General features: G+C 43.5%; 1 protein-coding gene across 2 annotated transcripts in view; it reads left to right on the plus strand.

Annotated features, from left to right (window-relative positions):
* Window positions 1–27,118, plus strand: part of MYO10 (myosin X) — a 256,895-nt gene that overhangs the window by 41,605 nt on the left and 188,172 nt on the right. For both annotated transcript variants that reach the window (XM_043887225.1, XM_043887226.1), the window contains exon 2: window positions 14,517–14,615. In XM_043887225.1, the coding sequence (XP_043743160.1) occupies window positions 14,517–14,615 (99 nt within the window). The remainder of the gene's footprint in view (window positions 1–14,516; window positions 14,616–27,118) is intronic.

The following is a 27,118-nucleotide window of genomic DNA, read 5'->3' on the forward strand; positions in this document are numbered from 1 at the left end:
TGGCAGGTGAAGCAAACTCATTCTTGCCCCCTATCATGGTGGTGGTGGCTTAGTTGCTAAGTCATGTCCAACTCTTGTGACCCCATGGACTGTAGCCTGCCAGGCTCCTCTGTCCGTGGGATTCTCCAGGCAAGAATACTGGAGTGGGTTGCTATTTCCTTCTCCAGGGGATCTTCCCAACCCGGGGATCAAACCTGGGTCTCCTGCATGGCAGGCCAATCCTTTACCAACTGAGCTACTAGGGAAGCCCACCTCCTATCATACAACTGATAAAAGTTCTAGTGTAACACATGCCACATGGTTTTGATGATCTAGGGAAAACATATAAACTTGTGGTTGTTGACAGGACTGAGTGCATTGCTCTCTAGATGGCTTCTTAAAGTCATGACCTTTGTCTGCTGCGAAAGTAATAGCTGATATTCCCTTGCCTGTAAATGATGGTGACTCAGTCCAAACCAGTGTAAACTGGAAAGAGGGCTTGCTTGGCCTATGCCATGAGAGAGGCCAGAGGTGAAGATGGCTTTTGGAATAACTGGATCCAGGGAGTGAATGAGGGTATAAGCCTGTTTTTCTTGCAGCTGTTTCTTTCTCTCCCCCTCTTGTCTTTTATATCTGAGACAATTCACATATAGAGGTGAGCCTTTTAAAGTATTCAGTTCAGTGGTTTTTAGTATATTCACTAAATATAGTACTAGAATGAGTATTTGCATGTTAATCGCTCAGTTGTGTCCAACTCTTTGCAACCCCGTCAACCATAGCCCGCCAGGCTCCTCTGTCCATGGGATTCTCCAGGCAAAAATACTGGAGTGGGCAGCCATTCCCTTCTCCAGGGAATCTTCCCGACCTAGGGGTCGAACCCACGTCTCCTGAATTGCAAGCAGATTCTTACTAATATATTCTAATAGTTGTGTAGCCATCACCAGTCTCTAACTCTAAAATGTCTTCATCACTCAAAGGGAACCCCATACCTCTTGGCAGTCACCCCCTGTTTCCAGTCACTGTCTACACCTGCCCTAGTCAGCCAGCAATCTACTTTCTGTCTCTATGGCTTTTCCTTCTGGATATTTCATATACATGGAATCAAACAGTATGTGGTCCTTGGAGGCTGGATGCTTTGACTTCAGTTCAGTTGCTCAGTCATGTCCAACTCTTTGTGACCCCATGGACTGCAGCACGCCAGGCTTCCCTGTCCATCACCAATTCCTGGAGTCTACTCAAACTCGTGTCCACCGAGTCAGTGATGCCGTCCAACCATCTCATCCTCTGTTGTCCCCTTCTCCTCCCCGCCTTTAATCTTTTCCAGCATCAGGGTCTTTTCCAGTGAGTCAGTTCTTTGCATCAGGTGGCCAAAGGATTGGAGTGTCAGCTTCAGCAGTAGTCCTTCCAATGAATATTCAGGACTGATTTCCTTTACGGTTGACTGGTTTGATCTTCTTGAGTCCAAGGGGCTCTTAAGAGTCTTCTCCAACACCACAGTTCAAAAGCATCAATTCTTTGGCACTCAGCTTACTTTATGGTCCAACTCTCACATCTGTACATGACTACTGGAAAAACCAGAGCTTTGACTTAGAGTAATGTTTTCAAGGCTCATCCATGTTGTAGTGTGTATCAGTTCTTCATCCTTTTTTAATCACTGAATAATACTCCCTTCTCTCAGTACATTTTGAAAGAATCTGTCCTTCAGTCTGTTTCCCCATTTGGGCTCTTGGGAATAATGCTGCTGGGAACATTTATGTACAGGTTTTTGTGTGGCCATATGTTTTCATTTCCCGTGGATATATAGCTGGGAGTGAAATCCCCAGGTCGTATAGTAACCATGTTTAACCTTTTGAGGATCAGCCAGACCGTTTCCCATGGCAGCTGCACTATTTTACATTCTCCCCAGCAGGGTTTGTGCGTTCTACTTTTTTCATGTTGTCTGTCTCTTTGAAGGTGCTAGAAGATCTCTTAAGCAACTCTTAATTCAGGAAGTAGGATTTTATGAAAAAGATGAAATGTTCTTGAACTTCAATAAAATTCTGTAAAGGAATTAATGAGTATGTACTCAGCTGAAATGAGAAATAGCTGTTTTAAGTTTATTTACTTCCTACTGGGTTCTTGGGTCTTTCGTTTTTATGAAGTAACGACAAACTCCTGTTTTGAGTACGTTTGTCTATTTTTTCTAAAAACAGATGGTAGCCAGAACACAGCCAGGATTTCATCAAGATTATCTTAACCAGTTTTTGTTGGTGTTTTTTTTTCGTTTTTTTTTTTTTTAAAGAAAATTATTCCTATCAAGAATAGGAGAGGACAAAACTCCAGGAACTGAGAGGTAAAGGACATCTGGCGTTACGGTCTATGAGGAGTGAAACGTTTTGGGATGGTCTTTTATTGTTCCTCCTGTTCGTATCTCCTACTGTTTCCACTGCAAGGAAGAATGGAATGCAGTTCTGAAGCCAGTTGTTTTGTGTCCCTGAGAGAGGATTTCCCTCTATTTTTTAAGAGTTCTTAGAACAGTTGTGCTCATTTTATAAAGTCTGCTTGGCCTTCTCCCAGCTACCTACTTCTCCTTCTTGTCTTATTCTTCGGCTCCTCCTGTTACATAATTCCTTGCTTCAGAAGAAAGACTCTAGGTAGAGGGTATTAGAATAGGCATAGTTTTACCTCCAACATATTGTGTTTTAGAGCAGGAATGATCTTATTTATAATAAGTCCTCTATGTACGCACCTTCAAGTTGCAAACTTTTCCAAGATGTGAACATGCGTTCCATCAACATCAGACATGAGTTGTCTGATGTTGTTCCATCAGCATCAGGACAATTGCAGCTGGTCCTCCGTCTTCTGTTGCTGACGATCCTTCAGTTCTACCGTCTCCCACCGCTTCTCCCTCCTCTAGTCAATAACTCTTCTTGCCTGTTCACTCAATGCCAGCCCCCGAATGCCAGCTATTATACTATAGAACTTGTCAAGGTACTGTACTGTAAGATTAAAAATGTTTCATTTTTTTGCATCTTTTTTTATGTATTATTTGCATAAAATATATTATAAATCTATTACAGTACTATATGGCTAATTGTAGTTGAGTACCTGGGCTAATTTTGTTGGATTTATGAACAAATTGGACTTACAGACGTGTTCTTGGAACTGAACTTGTTTGTATGTAGGGTTCTTACAGACTGGTGAATCTTTCAGAGTGCCTGGTACATACGAGGGGGCACAAAAGATGCTGGTAGGAAGAATGGACTTGTGGAAAGGTGGCTGGATTGATGGATAGATGGGTTTATGGGTGGAGTGACATACAGATTGAATGAATTTTAAACGTGTTGGCTGATTCTTTGGGTTCATTTTCTGTTTTCTTTTAGACACATGTGTTGGCTGTGTGATGATTGGTTAGCTACTAGACAGAATAATTTGTTTTTTGGTCCGTGGATTGTCACATTCCTACACTGTCTGAGATTGTCTCAGCAACTTGGAGATGATTCATTTCTTTCAGTGTTACTGTTTCTGGGATTACTTCTAGTCACTGTAGTTCAGAAGAGTAACTGAAAAGTTGTTAGGAGGAGTTGAGAAGAAGGTAGGGAAAATCAAAATATAAAACCAGGATGGAATCAGTCGGCAAGTTGGAAGCCCAGAGTTGGGAATAAACTCATTAAAGAAACCAACTCTGAGTATTCATTGGAAAGACTGATGCTGAAGCGGAAGCTTCAATCCTTTGGCCACCTGATGCAAAGAGTCGACTCATTGGAAAAGACCGTGATGCTCAGAAAGATTGAGGGCAGGGGGAGAAGGGGATGACAGAGGATGAGATGGTTGGATGGCATCACTGACTGAATGGACATGAATTTGAGCAAGCTCTGGGAGATGGTGAAGGACAAGGAAGCTTGGCGTGCTGCAGCCTGTGGGGTTGCAAAGAGTTGGACACAGCATACTGACTGAACAACAACAAAAGAATTACAATTTCATAAGTCAGGTGTCCTGCCATTTAGCATAGTTTGCTTTGGTTTTGATTATGAGTGGGGGACACCAATGAGTCTTTGCATCTTTACCTGAGGAACATTGAGCAAAGATTAGTTTATTGTTGCCAAAATCTTTTACTGTTTTCTTTTTTCCTCCCTTTCTACCTCCTACGGCTCATGTACTTTACATGTCATTGTCCCCATGAAAGCAGTGGCTCATGGTGGTGACAGTCTGTCCTTGTGGGCGGACAACGGGAAACAATGGATGCCACGTGACCCTTCTCACTGGGAACTGTGACGAGGCATGGGACAGATGGTGGACTTTATGGTATTGAATGTAGGCAGCCTCATTTTACAACCGTACTGTGTTTTAGGTGTGTTTATGGTCAGGTGTTGGCGACATGACATATCTTGCTGGGGGACTAGTGCTGTAAATGATACTGAGGCTCATATTTCCAAGAAATGTTTATGATGATGAAGATGACATAGCTGATAGCCACAAACACATTTCAGCTACAGATAGCTGGAATACATTCCTTATTAAAAGAGCAGTGCCTTCAAGGGCTTCTGGGGAGTTACGCAACGCTTGTCACGTAGCCTTTGGGGCTGGTTATATGGGAGGGGTTGTGTCTGTGAGTCCTGAACAAGTGTCAGCAACACATTTTTCCCTGGAATTTAATGGTGGCCTCAGCTCTGAGGGGTGTAGAACAGTTGTCCTTGGCATTGCTTATTATAGAAAACAAATACCACTGCTGCTTCACAGCCCCAGTGACATGGGACACACTGGGCATCTTCATACCACGTGTTTCTGACATCCCGGGCGATATGCTCACAGCATATTCTTTTTCCATCCTCAGCGGTTGGGGGTCCCGCGCTAGCTGAATTCTGCATCCTTTGAGAACTGAGCCCAAAACCGCCTGGGTTCCGCTGGGAGCTAAGCAGCTGTGGGCTTTTCGGACTCCGATGCGGTGGTGCAGAAGGGGCTGCCAACCTCAGGTCTGAAGCTCTGCGGTCACGTGCAGGAAGTGAGTCCGGGGACCACTCACCCTGGTGGCCCCACGCTCTGTCCTGCCTGCTGCGTGGTGGGTGGACCCGCAGACCACCCACGGCGGCTGGGACGCTGGGGTCAGTGGCCGCGAAGCTGCTTCACTTTTCCCGGGTCCCCTCCCGAGGTGCAGCTGTTTCTGCAGGGGAGACGTCTTGGGTTGCCCCTTTTCCTTTCATTTCTGAGCCTCCTGGGTCCGTCCCCGGCCAGCAGGGCCCCTTTTGTCCCCGCCGCTCTTTTTCACACTGCATTTTTCATACTCACTTTGGACATGTGATGATGCTGTATTTCCTTCTCACTTGCACCGTTTCCAGACCTGCTGACAAGTTTTGCACTGAGGTTTGCAAGCCCTTGAGGTTGGAATCTCCTCCGAGGGGAAAGAGCACAGGTTTTGAGTGGGTTTTTGTCTGTGCAGGTTCCGATTGTCTGCATACAAACGTTGTTAGTTCTAAACATGAAAGTGTGTTAGTCACACAGTTGTGTCTGACTCTTTGTGACCCCATGGACTGAAGCCCGCCAGGTTCCTCCATCCATGGGATTCTCCAGGCAAGAATACTGGAGTGGGCTGCCATTCCCTTCCCCGGGAAACATGAAAAGTACCTATTAAAAAAAACCCCAAACGGCAGAGTGGACGGAAAGGAGGAAAAGGAGAGAGGCCCCCTAGTACTGCCGTCCAGCCTGCTGCCTCGGAGACCTCTCTCCTTCTGTCCGTCAGATGTTTTGAATCCCATTCTGCAGCACTCCCTCCCCGCACCCAGCCCCTTCCTTCTGTGAGAACCCAGCCAAGGTCACCGGAAATTAGATCTGCCCCAGGTAGGTCATGTCTGGGCTGATCAGACTTTAGGAGGTTGTGGAAATTCCTAGAATTGAGACAGTGGAGTCTGCTTTCGGTTAATGGGGTTTGAAAGCTCCTTTCCTTTGGCTGTGACTCTCGAACTTTCCATTCACTCTAGACCAGTGGTTCTCAACTAGGACAGTCCCCTCCCCCACAACACGTAATTCCCTCACCCAAAATGTCAATACTGATGAGGTGGAGGAACCCGTGTTAGAACTTTGCATGTTATAAACACCATGTGTCCTGGAGACAGATTTGAGTAATGAGGATTAGAAAAAAAATATCTGTGCAGTTGATGAAAAGGTATTCCTACTTCAACAACAAAAATGACTATACACGAGGAGAGATCTCACTTATATGTGGACCCTCCCTGTCAGAACCACCCCCCTGAACTCCTACGGAGAACAGATGAGTGGTTGCCAGAGGGAGGGGTGGAGGAATTGGATGAAGAGCTTCAAATGCTAGAGACTTACGGTTGTAAAATAAGCCCTGCGGATCTCATGGACAGCGTGGTGGCTATGCTTGATAATACCGTATAGTTATTTGAAAGTTGCTAAGAGAGTAGATCTTAAAAGTTGTCATAAGAAAAAAAATATTAACCATGTGTGGTAATGGATGTTAACTAGATTTATTGTCTTGATCACTTCTCTGTAGATACTAAAATCATTATGTTGTACACCTGGAACTAATGTGTTACATGTCAATTATATTTCAGTTTTAAAAATGCTGTTTGAGTTCTTGTACTGTAATATATTACCCACATCTCCTTTCTGGAATTCAGTGTCTTCAAGAACAAGGATCCCTCATGTCCCAGCCTGCCACATTTGTTGGTGTTTAGTTGCTAAGTTGTGCCTGATTCCTGTGACCCTGCGGGGTAGCCTGCCAGGCTTCTCTGTCCGTGGCATTTCCCAGGCAAGAATACTGGAGTGGGTTGCCATGTCCTTCTCCAGGGGATCTTCCTGACTCAGGGATCGAATCCCCAACTCTTGCATTAGGCGGGCGGGTTCATTACCACTTGTTACATTAGACATCTTCAAATCCAGGTTACTTATTTACTAAGTTATTGCAGGCTAAAAAGGAGAACTTTCTTTTGGCTGTTGAAAATACTGCAGATTTAAATAGCCATATTAGGCACTTCCCTGATCCAGTGGCTAAGACTCCACACTCCCAATGTAGGGGGCCTGGGTTCGATCCCTAATTAAAGAACTAGATCCCACATGCTGTAACTAAAAATCCTGCATGCCCCAGCTAGAAGATCAAAGATCCCGCGTGCTGCAGCTAAGACCCAGTGCAGCTAAGTAGGTAGGCAGGCAGGGAAACGTTATTGGTTAATTTCCTCTATCTCAAGATAGAGTGCTTTCCTCAAGATACATTTTTATTTAAACAATAGCCATATTAATTTATCCATTACAATGTTATTTGACTTTCTTTTTTTTTTTAAAAAAAAAAAAAAGAAAGGCAGATCACATTTCAGAAACAGACTGTGACTTTATCGTGTAGGTTGTTAGGACTCCTGAACCGTGGCACTCAGCATGGGCCAAGTAAGCAGTTATGGGAGAAAAATAGGTGCGGTGCCCTGTTGTGGGTCTGAGACTGAGTTGTGTGTTTGACTAAAGAATGTCCTCTTCTGTGAATCTGTAATTAGAACATGCCACACAGTATGGTATTTAAAGTCCATCATCATTATCCCTTTTTAGGGTTGTTTTCCTACCTTATTTTTAAACTTAATTTTTTCAAAGTTCAGGGAAGAAAATCATTCTTGAAATCAGAAAAGAAATGTAGTAATTGAAAAGAAAAAAACATTTTTTCTTTTAAATGGGGCAGCAGCAGGTTGAAATCTATGATAGTGATTTTTAGCTTCTTAAATGGGGGTCAGTCAACTTTTTGTGCAGAAGGGCCAGGAGTTTAAGTACTTCAGGCTCTGCAAAGCTACGTTGTGTTTCCATGTTAGCAGGAAAGTGGCAGGTACAACTGCTTGCCCAAGAAGTTACTGCAAGTCACACACAGCTGACTGGGGATTTGTGATTATCTTCCAGGGAGGGAGGCTGATAATTGCAACAGAGATACTCTCTACCACTGGCTTCCCTGGTTGCTCAGTGGTAAAGAATCCGTCTGCCAATACAGGAGATACGGGTTGGAGCCCTGGGTCAGGAAGATCCCCTGGAGAAGGAAATGGCACCCCACTCCAATATTCTTGCCTGGGAAATCCCATAGACAGAGGAGCCTGGTGGGCTACAGTTCAGGGGGTCACAAGAGAGTCAGACACGACTTAGTGACTAAACAACAACATGTTCTGTAACAGAGTGTTATCAGGAGATGAGCTTGGACACGTCTCCTGGTAGCCTTGTATCTTTGAGCCCCTCCTGGTCTGTTAATAGAGTGGGGACTTAATGAACCCAACACAGATCAGTCTTCAGAGTTTTAACACAGCTGAAGAAGAATCCCATGGACAGAGGAGCCTGGCAGGCCATGGTCCATGGGGTCGCAGAGAGTTGGACACAACTGAAGCGACTAAGCACGCACGCACACATAGTCATTATTCCTGTGTGTGTGTTTCTTCACATCACCATTGCTCAATTATAGAGACATGATGGGGTTTTTCCCATTATGGAATGGTTAAGAATATTCATGTACCACTGAGAAGTATATAGGCTGGGATTTAAATTTTTTTAATGGTTTGAAATGGCCTCGTATAATCACATACAAGAAAACCCACCCATTGTAGATTTACAGTTGAATGGAGTTTAGGGCATTTAGACAGTTGTTGCATTTAGACAGTTGTGCCACCATCAGCACAATTCAGTTTTAGAATGGTTCCACTGTCCTCCCCACCCAGGTTCCTTCTTCCACGCACAGTCAGTGTGTCTCCCTGCCCCGACACCTAGCTTTGGGCATCTGTTCATCTAGTCTCTGCGTCTATGAATTTTCTTCTTCCAAAAATTTCATATATATAGAATTCTGTGATATATACTTATTTATGTGTAGCTTCTTCTACTTAGCATAATATTTTTGAGTTTCATCCTTGTTGGTGATTCTGTGATTTGGTTTTTTCTTTTTATTGCTGAGCCTTTCATTGTATAGATTTATCACATTTTATTTCTATACCAGTTGATGGACATTTGAATGTGTGGACAAAAAAAAATGTTGCCCGCCTTTCCCGTAAAAAAAAAAAAAAAAGAGGGTGCCCACTATCAGCCACTGTATCCACCCTCAACAGTGCAACTTGAGGGAATTCAGGATAGAGAAAAATAGGATCCTGGTCCTAGATAGTTAAGATGCGTATCTGGGGAATCAATTCAATGAGCCCAGACTCTTGCATCTTCCCATACATAGAAAAACACTGTAATTGTTAACTTGAGATGCTGGGTTTTGTGGTTAGCAGTAATCTCTTGGTGTTGGACCACATTTTTTCTCCCCCACCCGCCCCAGCAGAACCTCCAATATATCCTGGCTCCTCCCTTGCTTGTTTGGAACTGTTAACTCAGCTGAGAGGCTGGCACCCAGGCAGTAATCCTCCGTAAGGTCCCCAAATAAAATCTAACCTGCAACTTTAGGTTGTGCATTTTTCTTCTGTCGACAAGTGATTTCTATAATTCAGCTGTTGTGAACAATGCTGCTGTGAATATTCGCTTACAGGGCTTTTGAAAAACTTTGAGTAGGTAGATCTCTGGGAGTTGAATTGTTGGGACATATGGCAAGATTATATTCTGATTTTTAAGAAACTGCCAAACTGTTTTCCAAGGTGGATATACCATTTTATATCACCACCAGTTTTTCCACATTGTCACCAACACTTGGTATGGTCAGTCTTTTAGTATGGCCAGGAAATCATTCATTTGCAATGGAAAAATGGAATCTCTGTGAACCTAATTTTTAAAGGAATGGTATTACTTGCCTCCTTATCTTACAAGATTTCCCTCAAGTTCAAAGAGATGGGAATTTCTGGGCAAGTGCTTTATCTTGTAAAACTATTACTGGTGATTGTGTGCAGAAAAGTTTTTTAGAAGTTGAATTTAACACATACCTGTCTCAGATTAAGATGAAAACGTCCAGAGTTTTAATAAAACGTGTATTTTGTGATCCAACTTGTTCCACCTGCTTTTAAAGGCATATTTTTACTTCAGTTGTGAGTTTTCCCCATATGCTAGGAGTTTTCTCCATATGCCTGTGTTGTACATTAAATTATCAGCCTGTTTAACAATGACAGAATATAATGGTTTGCATATGGTTGGGCGTATTTTTCTTCCCTACTCAAACTTGGATGTTCTGGTAAATGTCTGTCTGTGACTTCGTTTTCAAATGCCTGTGGGTGGCCTCTTTTCTGGACCGGGGCGTATGTGTTCTTTTCGAATAGACTGGAAGCAGAAAGTTTGAGGCCTGAGAGAAACCATCCAGAACAATCTATGTGAAAAATATCCATTGCACCAGTTTTACTTTGCAAGTCTGATTCTATGAAAATTGCCTGTTTAAACTTTTTCAGAGAACAAAGTGGGTGTTTTGAATGCATTTCCCTTTTTATCTGGGGAAGACACTGCTCTGGGTTTAGGAAAACTGGTTAGGGGGCTCTGGATTGGAAATCAGGGCTGGATTTTGTAAGACTTGTTTATCAGCAGCTCTTCACACCTGTTGAGAAAGACCTTTGGACTAAGTAAGTTGAATTGTGTGTTTGATCATGTAGGCAGGACTGTGTCAACAAAGGGCTTGGTAATACTTTCAAATGAGAAGGTTCGCAAAGAGCCACAGCAAAACTCAAGTGAAAGAAATAGCACACTGTGCAGCCTCTGGGAGTTGGGAGGTTTATATTAATCCTGGTGACAATTTATATTAATTCAGTGATGTTTCATAACAGAATCTTAATTCATATAAATAGACAATTTTGAGACTTGGGAAACAGATGTGAAATCCTTTTTGATCAAAGCAATGCAGGTGGTAGCCATAGCAAACAGAAAGCTTTGGACTCAGGATTCTGGGACGGAGGTCCACTGTGATTATTTTATGGTTTCACCTAATGAGTAAAAGCTCTTGTGTTATGACCTTGAAAGTTTCCATTTGAGTGTGTGTGTGTGTGTTTGCATGCTCAGTCATGTCTGACTCTTTGTGATCCCATGAACTATAGCCTACCAGGCTCCTCTGTCCATGAGATTTTCCAGGCAAGAATAGTGGAGTGGGTTGCCATTTCCTACTCCAGGGGATCTTCCCAGCCCAGGAATTGGACCAGAGTCTCCCGAGTCTCCTGCTTTGGCAGGTGGATTCTTTACATGTAGGTATTTGAAGGCTTTCAGTGTTGCAGTGTCTTGACATGTGAATTTTAAAAAGGCTAAAAAAGTAGTTAAGACACTTGGAAGTCTCTATCTAGACCATTACAAATACTGCAGTTTTGGTGTGAAATGGTATTTGAAAGAGCAGTCTTAGAGATGCCTGCAGTAAGTGTTCTTTTTGGAAAACAGCTGTTTGCTAATAAACCAGGACTGCCCAGCACTTGTGTCCTTTCTGGATGTTACCGGTGTCTCAAGCCGAAGTGGGAATCGGAGCTCCCTGACCGACCTGTGCGGGGATGGGAACTCGGCCCTGTTGGTGGGACCTGTGTCCTTCATATAAGGTGGTCGTCAGGATTTGTAAAGAAACCCCTCATACTCCTTTTGGATGCTATTTCCCATCTTCATTATGGAGGATTTCAACCCCTCCGTGGAGGGAAGGTTGAAGTTGGGAGTTAACTAAAACTTAGAATTCCCACACTAAAGAGAAAAGGGGTTGCCCATTGTGGGGGGTCCTTATATAGGGTGGCGGTAGGGATGCTAGGGGAACTGTAGAATCTGTAAGAGGAATAGGAGCTGGTGGTGTTTCAACCTGGGACTCCAGTCACCTTGGTCTTGGTGGAAATGCTTGGAGAACCTCACGGATGGGTGGCCCCATCTTTGGTCCCCCTCCTCCCAGAGCCCTGAGGTCTAGCCTGCTGGTCCTAAATACTTTCATCAAACTCAGGATTGACTTCATGGGGACAGAGGTGTGTGGTCACAGAGGTGACAACAAGTGTTTTAGATCCTGGCTGGTATGTTTTAAACAGTTGTCATTGGCACTGAGGGAGTAACATGTAAGTTGGATTTTTATGTCTTAAAATTTCCCTTGTAATAGGAGTTGTGTGTGATCACTGGATGCTTAAAGTGACCTTTGTATACTGGTATGTTTTAGTTGTTGACTGATCTACTAGTGTGTCTTATTTATTCGTGAATTACTTTAAGGAGACACATAGTGTGGTGTGTGGAAAGAGCATGGAATAAGGAATTGGAAAGGTTTGAGACCTGGTTTGGTCACTAGCTGTGTGACATTAGATAAGGACCTAAGCTCTGAACTTGAGTTTCAGGGCAAGGATTCCTGTCTTACCAAATGTTAAGTTAGTATCAGTGTTATTGAGGCTCTTAGCACACAACTGGGACACCTCATGGGCACTCCATTACTGGAAGCTACTGTTTATGTGAGTAATAACATAATTTAAAGTAGCATAAAGTGCTGAGTATACTTAGTTTACTTGGACATTGTTTATCCCCTTCCATCTCTCTGTGTTGAGATCAGTAGTAGTCACTTACATTAGAAGTTAAATGTATAATAACCAATACATTTGAATATTTCATTTAACATCTTAAAGCAAATTAATAAGCAGATCAATGAAATGAGGTTGAAAGTTCTAAAAAAAAAAAAAAAGAAGCTTTAAGTGCTGTTAATATATCAGGTGATAATTTTGGTGTGTTTCCACTGTTTCATTTTTGTTGGAGTTGATGAAATTGAGAAGAATAGAAATAATATGAGATACTAAAGTGATTCCAGCACATTGGGTATATATTAAGTCATAAAAGTAATTCTTTTTTTAAATTAAATATTTTTTAATTGAGGTATAGTTGATGTAGATATTGTGTTTGTTTTAGGTGTACAGCATAGTAGTACAGTATTTTTGCAGATTATATGCCATTGTGGGCTAATGGGTATAATGCATGATATGGGTATAATTCTCTATGCTATATGGTATATCCTTTTTCCTTATCTATTTTATATATAGTAATTTGTATTTGTTAATCCCACACCCCTAATACATCCCTCTTGCCTCCTTTTTCCCATTGGTAATCACTAGGCTGTTTTCCATGCCTGTAAGTCTGTTACTATTTTGCATATATGTTTGTATTCTTTTCTTAGACTCCGTATATAAGTGATATCATACAGTATTTGTCTGTCTCTGACTTATTTCACTAAACATAAGTTACCTAGGTCCATCGACGTTGCTGCAAATGACAGTGTTTCATTATTTTTTATGACTAAGCAATTTTCACGTATCTGTACATCACATCTTCTTTATCCAGTTGTCTGATGGGCACTTGGGTTGCTTTCCTGTCTTGGCTGTTGTAAAAGTGCTGCTATGAACATTGAGGTGCATGTATCTTTTGGAACTGATTTTTTTTTCCTTTCTGGATATATACTCAGGAGTGGAATTATTGGATTATGTGGTAGTTCCACTTTAGTTTTTTAAGGAAACTTCATAATGTTTGCATAGTGGCTGCACCAATTTACATTCCCATCACCATGTATAAGAATTGCCATAAAGGTAACTGTTTATAATTTGAATGACCAGTGAACACCCAGTAATTTCTGCCAACATTTTTATCACTCGTCCTTGAAAACAAACGGTTTTCATGTTGGGAAATCAAAGAAAGGGGAAATTCAGCATTGGAAAGCTAGGTATTTTGATTGCCATTTCATTTATCCAGTGGGGAAGTAAAAAAGAGAAATAAAATTGATGCCAAAACATTTTGCCCTAAGTTAAAACAGTAGGATCTGGAAGTTGCTATCTCTTGGGCTGTAAATCCAAATTTTGGGGTGCCTTTGTTATCTGGTGGAATCCTGCCAAGATTCATACCAGTGGGACTGGGGTGTAATACTTACTAAAACGTAATCCCTCTTATGGAGAGGTCAGTGGATTTTGTACAAGGAGGAAGTCAGTGCCCTCCAAGTGGGGAAGTGCATGCATGGGGCTTGGACCTGGGAAGTTGGAGCCTGAACGTCCCGTAGAGTTCTCGACTTGAGGTGAAGCAGTGTGGTGACCTGATTAAGCTTGCAGTTTCTTCACGTGAGATGCTGGGCAAGCTACTTCTGGATCTCCACTTCTCCATCTATACAATGGGATGATAAATGACCTCAAAGGGCGTGTGTGAATGAAATGAGATAATCCACAGAAATCAGTTGCATTTTAGCACGGTTTTCTCTGTCCTTTCTTTTCTTCCTCTGTCTAGTGGGGCTGTCAGTCACTCTCGTACATATGTAAGGCCGTGGGTATATGTGGGCTTCCCTGCTGGCTCAGATGGTAAAGAATCCACTGGCAACGCAGGAGACCCGGGTTCAGTCCCTGGGTCGGGGAGATCCCCCGGAGAAGGAAATGGCACCCCACTCCAGTATCCTTGCCTGGAAAATCCCATGGACGGAGGAGCCTGGAGGCTGCAACCCGTAGGGTCGCAAAGAGTCGGACACGACTGTTCAGCTGACACAGAGGGCTGTGGGTGGTGCTTTCTTTGAAGATTCGTTCCTTGCTTATTTGAGAAAGACATTTGCTTTTCAAAAACTGACTTTTTTAAGGAATTTAGTTAAGTATAGTAATTTTATGGGTGGTGTTTTGCCACAAAATGCAGTTTCAACTCATATGCCCTTTGTTTATTTACAGGGAACACGGGTCTGGCTGAGAGAAAATGGCCAGCATTTCCCCAGTACCGTAAATTCCTGCGCGGAGGGCGTTGTGGTCTTCCAGACGGACTATGGTCAGGTGAGCTGAGAGCCTGCAGCTTCGTACCAGCCGTGTTTGCTTCCTCAAGGGGCCCTGAGTAAGGGCACGTGTGTTCATCCCCCACCCCTCATGCCCTAGGCATCTTTTCTCAGTGATGAAACAGAATCCCAAAAGGAATGTGTAATGCACACCTTGAGTGTGTGAGAGACGCAGTTAAAAAATTCTCCCGAATGGAAAGCCAAGTGTTCCAATCAGGACGTGACAGAAGAACACTGCACGTGGCTGGTTTCCCTCCTGGGGATCAGGATGAAGCAGACGTATAGGGTGGTGATGGGTTTCATGGTGACCTTCCCTTAAAGTTTGTAAACTTGCCTAGTGTTGGGAATACTGGTCTGCCAGTGAGTCTGTAGCAGTGACCTGGTCCCTGTAAAGATAGGATGGAGCAAACCACGTATCCTGAGCTTCTTATCCACCTTGTGAAGCACTGAAGAAGCTCCTCTGTCTGTAGGGACCACTGCTCCAAGGTTCCCACTCTTTAGTGTAAAACAAATGAAAATGACTGAGAACGAATACTTGAATCTACACACTGGCCCATTGATTATATCTGGACAATTGAAAAGGAGCCTAGCTTCTCCATTTTACAAGGAAACCAATTTACAATTTTTTTGAAGTCCAGGTGGTTCATTGGTAAAAAAATGGGCCTACCAGTGCAGGAGACCCAAGAGGTGTGAGTTTGATCCCTGGGTTGGGAAGAAAGATCCCCTGGAGTAGGAAATGGCAAGTCGTTCCAGTTTTCTTGCCTGGGAAATCCCACGGACAGAGGAGCCTGGTGGGCTACAATCCATGGGGTCATAAAGAATCAGACATGACTGAACGACTGAGCACATATACAGACACATACATACTTAATCTACAATGTTGTGTTCGTTTCAGGCATACAGCAAAGTGATTCAGTTATATGTAAATATGTATATATTTCAGATTCTTTTCCCTTATAGATTATTAGCAGGTATTGAATACAGTTCCTTGTGGTATACAGTATGTGCTTATTGTTTATTTTATATATAGTAGTTTGTATCTGTTAATCCCGAAGGAAACCAATTTTAATGTTATACAAGTGGGTCCCTCCTTCAGAGGCACGTTAAAATTTAAGACATAAAGAAACAAAAGGAGGTTGTGCGGCAGTATTTAACATTCATTGTTTCTGAATTTTGTTTGCGAGTTGCTTTGAGAACAGACGCTTCAAGGTCAGTGTTTGTGTAGAGTGTGACTGACGGGCTACTTGGTTATCGAGACCTTGAGCAGAGATGAGCCTCTTGGTAGTACACTCCTCATTTCTGGGCTTGATAAGCAGTGATGTTTCTGGGCTGTTTTGCAGTTTCTGAGTTCCTTTTTCATCTGAGCATCTTGAATGCTCTTCAGGATTTATCTGGTGGTGAAGATACAGGTGTGATCTGCAGTAGGGGTGGGTGCAGGGAGCGGGGGCCGAAGAGACCACCCGTCTTACAGTCACTGCTGCCCAGTCTGGGCTCTTTCTCATCAGGTTCTCAGGTAGGGTGATGTGATCTAGAAACTAAGGACCAAGTGACCTGGCCAGCATTTTTGTGTCTTGCCTTCTCCCTTTCCCCAGATGAGAGTTCGGTTCCTTTCATCCTTCTCAAGATGATGTAAAAAAGGCAAAATAACATTTAAACAGTGTATCTGGCCTGACAGAGCTTAATGGAATTCTTTTTTTTCTGATTTACTTTTAATCCCAAAGATACTTTAATTCCCCGCCCCCCCCCCCCCCCCCGTTTCCTCTTAAAATATGGTGACGCAAAGCACATAATGTTAAAACTCCCATTTTAACCATGTTGAAGTGTACAGTTCAGTAGTTGTGAAGTGCATTCCCGTTGTTGGGTGGTAGGTCTCTTGAACTTTTCCATTTTGCAATAAGCTACTGAGACAGTGTATCCAGCAAAGGCTTAATTCCCCCAGTCCTTGGTAACAACCACCTTTCTATTTTCTATCTCTATGATTTTAATTCTTTTTGATACTTCTGTGAGCGCAGTCATATATTTTTTGTCCTTTTTTGTTCCTGGCTTGTTTTATTTAAGGTAGCAAACTCAATATTCCAAAGATGCTTTCTATTCCTATTGAACTACGCTTTGATCAGCAGAGGCTTCTCACAAAGCGTTTCTAACAACCTCTGAGCTTACTGCCCATGTCATACATGGTCAGCAGTTGGTGTCGTGTGACCCTATTGCCAGCTGGTCGATGGGCAGCCCTCAGCGTCGAAAGGGATGGTCAAGCCAACAGTTTTATTCCCTCTTGACTTGTATTTATGGACTGCGGGTTTCAGAAAGAACTAAACCAGAAAAGTATATACTTAAACATGAAAGCAACTCCCAACCTGGGAGTCTTCAATCGGCCATCAAGTCCTTGGTCTTATGCTGTCCACTCTGTCATTCCCAAGTATAACAACTGTAATTAGCTTGGTGACCCATGTAGGAAATGGTTTAAAATATGAGAAAAGTAAGACAGGTTGGAAAGACGTGGATCTGACGTGGCTCGAGAGCTGGCAGTGGCCGAAAGACTTCTCGTTTCTTTTTCTTCTGACTCCTTCTTCCTGCCCTGACAGCACAGTCTCACAGCAGAACATAACAGGCATAACCACCAAGGATTAGAAGTTCTTTACCTGGTCCTGGAGCCCAGGCCCGGCACACCCACTGTTTAACTGAACAGGGAGAGAGTCTTGAGGGAATCAGGTCAGAGATGGAGAGCGCGGCCTTGTCCTGGTCAAACACGTGGTAACTTTTACAGTGCTGGCCAATTTCAGACCAATTTGGTTATGTTTTTATTAAGATATTGGTGTTTCGGAGGGAAAGGGAGGATGGGGAGTTATTTTATGGGTCCGGAGTCCTGGTTTCAGAGAATGAAAATGTTCTGAAGATGAACCGTGATGATGGTCGCAGAGCGGTGTGAATGTACTTACTGCCACTGAGCAATAAACAATGGAAAGAACTTGTTTATGGAAAAAAAAAAAAAAGTGATTGCAGAGAGTTTGACACCCAGATCCTTTACAAAGAACTTTTGTAAGGTGCCCTCTTTACTTTGAGAAACAAAGTATCATTTAGAAAAGATGTTATTCAGCCTTGTATTAACTTAGTGCTAGTTTTTAAGTGCTTTCAAAGGTTGCCTAGGGTTTCTCTGGTGGCTCAGACAGTAAAGAATCGGCCTGCAATGGAGGACCACCCAGGTTCGATCCCTGGGTTGGGAAGATCCCCTGGAGAAGGAAATGGCAACCCACTCCAGTATTCTTGCCTGGGGAAATCCATAGACAGAGGAACGTGGCGGGCTAGTCCATGGGGTTGCAGAGTTGGACATGACTGAGCAATTAATGCAAAGGTCACCTGGCTAAAAGAGAATGAGAGAATGTTAGAAGATTTAGCAGTTATTCTTGGGATTGGACCCTCATGATTTTAAGTGTTGGCATGTTGTAAACAAGTCTTTTAAAGGTAATTAAAAGCATTGTGCTTCCCTGGTAGCTCAGTGGTTAAGAATCCGCCTGCCAAGCAGGAGACGTGGTTTCAATGCCTGGGTCGGGAAAATCCCCTGGAGGAGGGCATGGCAACCCACTCCAGTACTCTTGCCTGGAGAATCCCATGGATAGAGGAGCCTGGCGGACTATAGTCCATGGGGTCTCAAAAGAGTCAGACATGACTTAGTGACTAAACAACAACAAAATGACAGTGTAGTTAGGGATCACATCACGGATAAGCCACAGGACAGATGAAAGACACCAGCCGTGCTGGTATGAGGAGAATGGCTGCTTGTGGTTGGGAAATATTTTTATAGGGACAGAATCATATGCAGGTTTTTAACGTGCTGTACCTTCAATGTCTTTAACTGAAGTAATGATGATAAATTCTAGAAACCTGTTAGGTGATTCAGCAAGGGGTTCTGGTGATGACAAAAACACTGATGTCTTACATGCATGAGAAGAGGCTAAACAGAAGTATTTCATGAAATGTGTGTGGAAGAGTGAATTATTTCTAAGTCAAGTCTCTATGTGAGATTAAAAGACAATGTGCAACTAAATTAATAAATCCATCTATTATAAAAATTCAAAAAAATGATTACAATAGCAGATTTTATGTGAGTGTGTATGTCTTATCACAAAGGGGTCCCTAAAATGGGACCACAGGGCCGTGGGATACATGGGAGATAATGCTGTATTGTCTTTGGTGAGAGCCCCAAAGGGCCCGTTTTCTTCTTTCATTCAGCTTCTTACAACAGTCTGGAATTCTTCCCCTGCCAACATTTAAATAAATTTTAAATTAAAAAGATATCAGTGTTTGAGATCAAATGGTAATAGGCAAAAGCTATCTAATGGGTATTTTCTGTATCTTTATTAACAATTTCAGTAAAATTTTTATGCTACCAAAATATGACCTCCCAGAATCCATAAACTTTCAGACTGTTAGCTGAGTCGTCCTTTGGTTTAGAGCAGTGCCTCTCAAACCTTACATACAGGAATCACTCGGGGGTCTTGTTCCTGATGCAGATTCTGGTTGGCAGGTCGGGGGGCGGGGGTTGGTGGTGCTGAGAGTCTGCATTTCTCACCAGCTTCCTGGTGGCGTGGATGCTGCTGGTCCAAGCAGCATTTGGAGTGGATTTACGAGACATTGTGGTGAACTGCCTTAGGGTCGTCGTTTCTGCAGTGAGGAGTGGGAAGTGCTTTTTCCTCCTACATCAAGGGTTTCCAACCTCTGGGTCATGGACTGGTGCTGGTTAGTGGCCTGTTAGAAACTGGGCCGCACGGCAGGTGAGTGGTGGGTGAATGAGTGATGCTTCGTCTGCATTGACAACCACTCCCAGGGCCTGCGTCACCGCCTGAGCCCCGCCTTGAGACACTTGCCCTTTCTGTGTGTGTGTCTGTGAATCACTTGGTCCTGTCTGACTCTTTGAGACCCCATGGGTGTAGCCCACTAGGCTCCTCTGTCCATGGGATTTTCCAGGCAAGAATACTGGAGTGGGTTGCTGTTGCCTTCTCCAGGGTGTCCTCCCAACCCAGGAGGACTGAACCCGGGTTTCCTGCGTTGCAGGCAGATTCTTCACTCTCTGAGTCCCCAGGGAAGCCCCTTTTCCCTATGTGCACCCCCTAATTCTGGCAGTTACTTCACCTGAAGTGTGGCCTGGGATCGTGCTGACTGCAGTGAAGCAATGCTCAGGTGGATTAAAGAGCAGTTTTCAAAATCCTGTTTTCATGTTGGAAGCCAAGCAGAGCCACTAATAACTAAATCCTGAGATGGGCCGTGGGGTAGGTCGGAGATAGTACTATGTTGTTTTGGTGAGAGCCCTGAAGGGCCCCTTTTCTTCTTTCATTCAGTCTCTGAAGATTTTGCACATGTGCTCAGCTGTTCTATGCCCCGCCCAGGGAGATAACTTTTATATTAATCTAGAATTCCATCCCAAGCCAAAGCTTAAACTACTGTAGGTTGGTTCCAGGAATACAGAGGACCAAAGCATTCCCAGTTGACTCATAACTTATGTTATACTCACCGTGAAGTATTTGCAGATGGAAAAAGAAGCATGCAGGCGACATGCGAACACGCTGTGTTGAAAAAATACATAGTTGTGGCCTCCGGAGGAGGAAGCACGTGGGCAGGTCAGCACGTGCTCCAGAAATGAGCAATGACTTATCTGTTTGCACAGCAGACCTCGGACAGAGATGTAGGAAAAGAGCACCACGGTTCCCAGTTTCTACAGGAAGCGGATCTGGCTACAGGATCGACTCTGGTGAAGAGAATCAGATGGAAGCTGGCACTAAATGTGTGTCTTTTCCACTGCGTTCACCAGGCACGCTGGGCAATCCAGGAAGCATCCTTTTGGAGCAGTGTAGAATTGACTGATAAAAAATAAAAGCAAAGAGAAGCAGCTTCATAGAGCAGAAATTGTATGAAAAATAACAACAAAAAAAATGCAAGGAAAAAAAATCACTACACACACTCATCATCAAATTTCACAAAACTAGGCCCATAGATTTTTCACTTTGAGAGTCAACTGTTTTATTATCTGTCCTGAAAAGAGCCTAATTTGATAGCTCTGAAATAACTTAGAGTGATAGCAGTTTACCTGATTAGATTTTAAGGGAGTTCTTAAACTTGCCCCGGTCAACTTCATCAAGACTTTATAACTCTCTGCAACCATCCTGTTGTCTGTTTTGCCTGCCTTGTCCCTCTGTGGGGTCTTCTGAAGTATTTTGCTGGCTGGGGAATTTGTCATCCCAGTCAACAAGTAAATGCCATCCTCTGAAAGCGTGAAAGCATTAGTCTAAGCTCAGTTGTGTCTGACTCTTTGCTACCCCATGGACTGTAGCCCGCCAGGCTCCTCTGTCCTTGGAATTCTCCAGGCAACAATACTGGGGTGGGTTGCCGTGCCCTTCGCTTATTTGCACCAAGTCGAAACAGAGTTGGTTTTAAATGTTGTTCTTCTCATTTTATTAATTGACAAAATGGCCATTAGACTGACTGGTACTTTCAAGTTGTACCACCTCCCTCCACCCCGCCCAGATGGACTTTCTCAGGCCAGAGAGGAAACATCACCCACATTATTAATAATCATATCTCCCGTTTAATGCCATCTCTAACCTTTTGGGTTTGACTTTCACTTTGACTTGTTGGAATTAATACTATGGGCCTCAGTTCAGTTCAGTCGCTCAGTCGAGTCAGACTGTTTGCAACCCCATGGACTGCAGCACACCAGGCTTCCCTATCCATCACCAACTCCTGGAGTTTACTTAGACTCATCTCCATTGAGTCAGCGATGCCATCCAATAGTGGCATCACTGTGGACCTAATTTTGTGACATTTGATGATGAGTGTGCGTAGTGATATTTTTCCTTGCATTTTTTTTTGTTGTTATTTTTCATGCAATTTTTGCTCTGTGCAGCTGCTTTTCTTTGCTTTTTTCACTCCTTCACCTTGCCCCCACTGGTGCCTTTTTGTGTCCCTTGAATGGCATGTAGATGTGGCAGCTTTGGGACCCTGGCACACCCCATATGAGCCCTCTCCGTGGAGCAGAGGAATCTCCCCCAAGCCTGTGGAGGGCTGGAAACTTGACCATGGGACCCCCCCAGCAGGTCTCCCATCTCACAGTGTGAATGTCAGCCTGAAGCAGCACCGATTGTTAGGAATCAGACAGCTAGCACTCGGTGATTTCACCTTGAGGTTGGGAACAGGTCAGATCTGCCTTTGGAAGGGAAGTGATGGAGCCTCCATCTTTTAACCGAGTTAGGAGTTTGATCTGCGAGGAAGCTGCCTGCGCATGTGGGCCCCCGGGAGCCCAGGAACACCCACCCTTGTCAGCAGCTGCAGAAGTGGCATTCCTGGCTTCGCAGGCAGAACCAGCTGTTGGCTGAGGCAGCTGCCGGGTAAATAGATCTTGCCCGCCAGCCCCTTCTCCAAGAGTGCCTGGGGAGGGAATGAGCTGCAGTTGGCTCAGCACCCCCAAGTCAGGTGGGGCCATCTGGGGTCCCCCCGGGCAGCTCCGGAACCAGCAAGGAGACAACTAACCTTAGGAGGAGAAGGAGCTTGGGGAATGCTAATGATGCAGAAGCGGTGTCTTTCAGATGCTTTCAGTGACTCTCAGAGCCGGAGTCTGGGACCACAGGGCAGATTTCTTTCTGTGGCCGGCACAGGACTCCCTTGCTTTTACATTATCCTTAAAAAAAACAAAATGTATATTCTAGCCCCTTCTAAACCTTTTCCCTCCTTTTTCATAAAAAGAAGCATCCTCATATTAATGCACTGAATAGGGGGAAGCTTTTGAGGAGCAATTTTTTTTTTTTTCTCTTAAAAGGAAAGAAACATATTTTCCCTCATCTTAGCCTCTCAAGTCTGAGGTGGCCCTTGTATTGTAGCCGGTGCTTTTGGCCAGATTAACCTGTGGGTTTGGTTGAACCATAGGAAGTTGCCATCTCTGTAGGACAAAAGAGTTGAATATTGGCAGTTTTCTGTGGTTGAGCCTAATAGTGTGGTGTGTGTGTCTGCGCACTTGTGAACACTCAGTCATGTCTGACTCTGCGACCCCTCTGTTTGAGCCTAAGAGTGTGTGTGTGTGTGTGCATGCTCAGTCAGTCATGTCTGACTCTTTGTAACCATGGAGTGTAGCCCACCAGGCTCCTCTGTCCATGGAATTTTCTAGGCAAGGATACTGGAGTAGGCTGCCCTCTATTTTAACTGTGTGTTTTAGCTTACCAATGTGTTTGATTTAAAGATAGAATTTTTCTGATGACAGACAGTAAGTTGAACAAAGAAGGGTTTGTTTTGTTGGTTTTTATTTTTTTGCAGTCCAGCTGAGAGGCAAAGCTTGTCCCTCAAAGGATATACAGCCCTGGCTTTTGGGCTTGAATTCTGTTGCATCTTGAATTCTGTTGTGTGTATGTGTTGACAGCTATGACATTTGTATTCCTTTTTGGATTTTCAGCTTTTTGGATGGGTGTCTAAAATATTTGCTATGATCTCTGCTACAGATGTCCAAATCTTTAAAAAAATTTTTCGCCTGTTTTTAAGTTGAAGTACAGTTAATTTACAATGTTGTGTTAGTTTCAAATGTACAGCAAAGTAATTTATACATGTATAGATAGTATTTTTCAGATTTCTTTTCTAGGTTATCACAGGTATTGAATATTCAGCATATTGAATGTGTACTATATATACTATATATATGTTGAATATATACTACATATACATATATATATACTATATATGTGCTATAGGTTGGCTATTTTATATAAAGTAGGGTGTGTGTATGTGTTAATCCCAAGCTTCTAATTTATCCCTCCCCTCTCCTCTTTGGTAACCATAAATTCCTTCTCTAAATCTGCGAGTCTGTTTTGTAAATAAGTTCATTTGTATCATTTTTTTTTTATTCCACATGACCACGATAGTTCTTGATTTTGTCTTTCTCTGCCTGACTCTTAATAAATGTCTGAATTTGAGTTGAAAGAAAAGTGAATGGATAAGTCCACAATTGATCTTTTGAACTGGAACTTGGGTTTTCTTGTGTATGTGTGTTGTGGTAAATATAAAATTGACTCTCTGAACTGTTGTTGAGTGTGTGATTCAGTGGCATTGATTACATTCATAATGTGTGCAACCATTACCACTATTTCCAAAACGTTTGCATCATCCTAAGCAGAAACTCTGTACCCAGTAAGCACTAACTTCCCAACCAATTTGTTTTTAACCTACTTTCCTCTTGGATACCTTTTTTGTGCTGCTCCTGAATATAAAAGTGCGTTAAACATTCTGGTTTGTATTTGTTAAGGAATAGACACTGTCAAGAAAGAACTGCTTTATTTTGATGTGTTTTTTTTTTTTTAATGTTTATTTTATATTGGAGTATAGTTGATTTGGCGGCTTTCCTTGTAGCTCAGTTGGGAAAGAATCTGCCTGCAGTGCAGGAGACCTGGGTTTGATACCTGGGTTGGGAAGATCCCCTGGAGAAGGAAATGGCAACCCACTCCAGTATTCTTGACTGGAGAATCTCATGGATGGAGGGGCCTAGTGGGCCACAGTCCATGGGGTCACAAGAGTCGGACACGACTTAGCAACTAAACCACCACCACCATTGTTGGTTCACAATGTTGGGCTAGTTTCAGGTGTAGAGCAGAGTGATTCAGTTGCATGTGTGCATGTGTCTGTCCTTTTCAGATTCTTTTCCCATATAGGTTATTACAGAATTCTGAGCGGAGTTCCCTGTGCTATACAGTAGGTCCTTGATGATTATGTTGTATTTAGTAGTGTGTTTACGTTAATCCCTGGTGGCCCAGATGGTAAAGCCTGCAATGCGGAAGACCCGGATTTAATCCCTGGGTTGGGAAGATCCCCTGGAGAAGGAAATGGCAACCCACTCCAGTATTCTTGCCTAGAAAATTCCATGGACTGAGGACCCTGGTAGGCTACAGTCCATGGGGTTGCAAAGAGTCAGACACGACTGGGCTACTTCACTTATGTTAATCCCAAGAAAGAAGTGTTGTTGACTTAGCTCCAGGGTCCAAGGATGGAGAATTAGATGGTGACTTGAATCTGCTGACCCCCAAAGTGCGTTTGGCGCTGACCTTGTGATGTGTGCTTGGGGGTGGACAGCCCCACCCCTGTGGTGGATGAAGGGCCCCTTTCAAGAGGAAGTTGGCTGCACAGTCAGCCAAAAACTGAGAGGAAAGAGGGAGGTGCTGGTGAAAAGTGGCAGATAATTTTTAAAAGATCAGATGTATTTGGTTTCTTTTGTTAACTTCAGAATGGGTCCATCTGTTATTCTTGGAATTCACTGCCATGAAAACAGTGCAGCTGTATTAAAAAGTCAGCGTTGAGCTGGGAAACTCTGAAATTCTCTGTGCTTTTCCCACATTTCGCTGTTTCATCCTGAAAATAGCCGTCTCTGAGATGGATGTTAAACACAAGCCCATGGAGTTTCTTAGAATATACTCCAGAGACTGAACACCCCTGGGGCTTTATCTTACTTAAAGACCAAGTAAAATGCAGTTTGTCCAAATTACTTGGTTTCGAGTGGAAAAGAACAATGTTTGTAGGCCTGAAAACCATGTGATTGACTCTCTAGATTCCTTCCAAGAATCGGGTTTGGCATCTTGTGGCTCAAAGATGGAAAGTCAGATGTTTCCATTAATTTTTACTCTGGGAATATAGGAAAAAAAACAATGTCTGATTGTTGGTGCACTTGGCTCTAGGGAAAAAAAATGTGCGTATTTGTAAATCTGCATAACTCTGCTTAGACACTTGCTTCCTGTAACTTGGGAAAAGGTTGTCATTCATGTAGGCTGAGGGCTTGTATTTCCCTTTCAAGAACCTGGTTCCTGCAGAGATGCTTCTGGACCTGCCCACCTGCACCCAGGTATGAATACCTGGACGAAGACCTTTCCACGAAGTGTTTCTAACCTCTGTTTCCAAGAGGACCATTACCTTGACTTTTTATCTCTTTTTTTTTTCCTGTGTCTTCTCACCAAGCTTTCTGAGAATGGGAATCTGTCATTGCTGGGTCCTTAGCGCTTCGGGCTTTCTTGGTGGCTCAGATGGTAAAGGGTCCGCCTGCAATGCAGGAGACCTGTGTTTGATCCCTGGGTCAGGAAGAGCCCCTGGAGAAGGGAATAGCAACGCACGCCAGTAATCTTGCCTGGAGAATTCCATGGACAGAGGAGCCTGGTGGGGGCCACAGTCCGTGGGGTCACAAAGAGCTGGACACGACTGAGCGACTAACACTTTGTTTCACTTTAGCATTTAGGAGCAGAGCTAGCCCTTGAAGGCACTTGAAGGCCGAATGCCTCTGAAGCTCTATTTGCAGTCAGCACGGAGCCAATTAGAAGGACACGTCATTAGAAGAATGTGTGCTCTGTTGAGCACATATTACATTTTTTTAAAATATTTTATTTATTTATTTTTTTTACATATTACATTTTAAGAAGGAAGTCACAAGTCTGAAAGGACCAAAAGTGACAGAAGAAAAAAACCTCCGTGTCACAAGAGTCATGTTGGGAGTTTGGCTGGATTATTTCTGTCCTGGCCATGTACGAACCACCCTTAGGCCACACTTACATACAAGACCTTAAGAAACCCTTGTCTTTGGAGCCTGTCTCCCTGCTCCTTTAAGTGAATCCAGTTTATTTCTGACCCTTGCTTTCAGAGCAGGCTTTTGCCTCCCCCCTGAGCCTAGATCCTTTGGACTGAACAGCCAGGCCCCTCCCCGTCTGGCACCCCCATTGGGTGGGTGGATGGGTAGGGAGGGGTTGGATCTCTGTTAACAGTATTAACTGGCTCCAGTGAGCCTCTAGTTGAACACACACACACACACACACATGATTATGCAGGAGAGAGTAAATGGTTTCTGTCTAGGGTCATGACCTTCTTTCTGTGGCTCCCTGTCCCCGGTTGGGTCAGCTTATTGACTTTTTCCTTTGAGTCTGTTTCTCGACTTTGGCCTCCTTTTTCTTCCCCGGGTCCGCTGAATGAGCCTCCTCTCCCCATTCCTTTGGCTTGATCTGTTTATTTGGACTCAAGCCTGACTCTGACCTGGGCATCTCATCTTCCATCAATCTCTGGATTCCAGGTTCTACTCTGGGTCACTCAGCCGGCTTGTGCCTCTGTGAGCTTGTGGTATGTCCAGACCCTTCCTGTAGTCCCCGGGATTCCTGGTCCTGCGGCGCTTGTGTCCAGGCAGAAAGAGGGGCTGGCGTTTTGTACCGCTGTATCCATGGCCGCTTTCAGTGGTTTTGTACCGTTGGATCTTTGGTTGCTTTCAATTTTGTAGTTTAGGAAATCAGATTGCTCATACTCAAAGGTAAGTAGGATAGTGCCTTGCATTCTCGATACCCACGAATACCGAAAACGTTTTCATTAATGTTGGATGCTAAGCTCAGACCAGCTGGTAACTTTGGCAGAGGCACTTTCGAAAACTCAGTTTTATTTATTTATTTTTTTTGAGGCTTAACTACTATACCTTTATTATAAGTATCATTTTGTGAAAAGTGGATGTGAAGATCTTGT

The sequence above is a fragment of the Cervus elaphus genome, chromosome 25, assembly GCF_910594005.1.
Source record: "Cervus elaphus chromosome 25, mCerEla1.1, whole genome shotgun sequence".
Classification (NCBI taxonomy): domain Eukaryota; kingdom Metazoa; phylum Chordata; class Mammalia; order Artiodactyla; family Cervidae; genus Cervus; species Cervus elaphus.